This window comes from Papaver somniferum, chromosome 8 (genome assembly GCF_003573695.1).
Source record: "Papaver somniferum cultivar HN1 chromosome 8, ASM357369v1, whole genome shotgun sequence".
Lineage (NCBI taxonomy): Eukaryota > Viridiplantae > Streptophyta > Magnoliopsida > Ranunculales > Papaveraceae > Papaver > Papaver somniferum.
Window position 1 is genome coordinate 79584580 of NC_039365.1, and position 2421 is coordinate 79587000.

At 44.7% G+C, this 2421-nt stretch overlaps 1 protein-coding gene across 1 annotated transcript; it reads right to left on the reverse strand.

The window, feature by feature from the left end:
- Positions 1 to 813: 813 nt before the first annotated feature.
- Positions 814 to 1590, reverse strand: LOC113305689 (craniofacial development protein 2-like). Its single transcript, XM_026554704.1, has one exon. The coding sequence runs from the start codon at positions 1588 to 1590 to the stop codon at positions 814 to 816; it is 777 nt and encodes a 258-aa protein (XP_026410489.1).
- Between the last annotated feature and the right edge of the window lie 831 nt (positions 1591 to 2421).

Sequence of the window (2421 nt, forward strand, 5' to 3'; positions counted from 1 at the left end):
TAGCTTGGTCAACCAAGTAATCCTCTCATCTCCCAGACACTTCCACACCTCAATCGGGATGGTATCAGGTCCCAGTGCCTTCCCTCGTTTAGTTCCTTTTAGGGCCTTTTTTACCTCACTTTTGAGGATGGTGGGTATGTCCTCCTCTTGCAGGGCTACAAGTTCACTGTAGCCCACCAGATTGACTGGGGGGTTACCATCATCGGCATTGAAAAGATTGTCGAAGTAATCCTTCCATCGTGTCGTTATCTCCGCGTCTTCTACTAAAACTCAACCGTCCGCATCCTTAATGAACTTGACCTAGATAAGGTCACAAGTTTTCTTTTCCCGCGACCGAGCAATCTTGTAGATCCCCTTCTCACCCTCTTCTGTGCCTAGTTTTCGGTAAAAGTCTTCATAAGCTCTACCTTTTTCCTCAGACACCATTCGCTTTGCTTGTTGTTTGGCGACCTTATAGCTCCGAAGCTTTTCTTCGCTTTTGAAGGCTTGAAATTTCTTGAATCTATCTTTCTTGTCCTTAATAGCCTGCTGCACCTCTGGAGACCACCACCAGGTGTCTTTTGGGTCCCGTTTTCCATTACCTTTGGATTCTCCCGGTGCTTCTACCGCTAGCTGTCGGATCCGACTAGCCGTTTCTTTCCGCATGTGTTCCGCTTCCCCATCCTCACAGAGCTCGCCTTCGGATAGTGCCTTATCCTTGAAGGTACGTGCGGTATCTTCCTTGAGGTTCCACCACATGGTTCTCGGTGGGTTTTTAGTTCTATTCAGATCGCAGCGCGCCGTGATATGAAAATATGCTATTAGTAGTCTATATTAGGTGGACACACACTCATCCAGTATGACCTTGCAATTAGAGAAATCTTCTCTACCCTCTCTCCTCGCGAGGATATAGTCGATTTGGGTCATATGTTGAGCGCTCTTATAGGTAACCAGATGTTTTTCGTTTTTCTCGAAGAAGGTATTAGCAATCATGAGTTCAAAGGACTCGGCGAAGTTCAAGATATCTTTACCCGCCTGGTTCTTTCTTCCGAGCCCAAATCCCCCATGAATCCTATCGTACCCCGAACCGCACGCACCAACATGTCCATTGAAGTCTCCCCCAATGAATAGCTTTTCGCTTGGGGGTACACCACTTACCATGCCGTCAAGTGCTTTCCAAAATTCAAGCTTGGCGTCCCCAGTTGACCGTTCATGGGGCGCATACGCACTGATAACATTTAGAAACACCTTCCCTAGCAAAATTCGCACGAGGATTAATCTATCTCCCCGTCTATGGACTTCTATGACATGATCCGTCAGTTTTCTGTTGATTAGAATGCAAACACCGTTATTCTCATTGGTTAAACCTGGGAAGAAGAGCCTGGAGCTTGTGCCTTCTACTTCTCGGACCTTCGCACCCTTCCATCTGGTTTCCTGCACACATAAGATGTCAACTTGTCTTTTGCGTGCCACCTCTGTCAGTTCCCGAAGTCTCGTCGTCAAGGATCCAACATTCCAAGTACCCAAATGAATCCCGATCTTCGCGACTAGCTTTCTTGCCCCCCGCACCCGTCGAAGTGCATGCGAGGACCCTTTTATCCTACTAGTCATCACTACATCGGGTCGTCGACGTAGCGTCCCTTGAATATTTGGCACCAGACCCGCAGGCCGGCGTGTCACAAAGAATTTCAGAAATTTGAGTACGGGGTGACGACCCATCCCTAACTGTATACTTATCACCTCGCCCGGGATCCGGCTCAGCGCGTCGCTTCTGCCCGTACACGCCCACGTGAAATTCATTAATTATCATATTCATAAGGGTTGACTGATTTCACAATGGCTTCGTCATAACCCAAAACCCGCTCCTTTTATCATGGCTTAGGTACAGGCTGTGCAGGGAGAACACACATGCGAAGCATAGTTAACTGGCACTTCTGCGCTGAAATCGGATATTACTTTCCAAGCCATGGTAGTGACAAGTCTCCCCTCTTATCACTTATCCCCATGCAATTTATTTCCGCTTGAACTCTCTTTAGTGTCTGTCTGCATTGTCAACTGCATTTTAGTAAGTGAATTTTCATTCATGTGTGGATTGTTGGCCGTTTGTCGTACTTCTAATTATCAAATCACAAACATCATGAGTAAAATTAGTTGAACAAACTTAGATCGTTAATTTATTCATTCCATTACATTTTTTATTGTTATATACTCTGTTGTATTGCAATTAATTTTATTTTAACGGTTAGAATCATGATTTATACAACTGGGTGCTAAAGGTAGCAAGGGTATCGTTTAGGTGATCCGGCGGTTATGATCATTTTTAAAAAATGGTATTATATCATCCTAAATATATGATATTTGTTTTTGTCAATCGTGATAACCAACTACATCTTTCACGATATAATGTTGCTTGTGTTGTAAATATACAAAACTAATATTGTC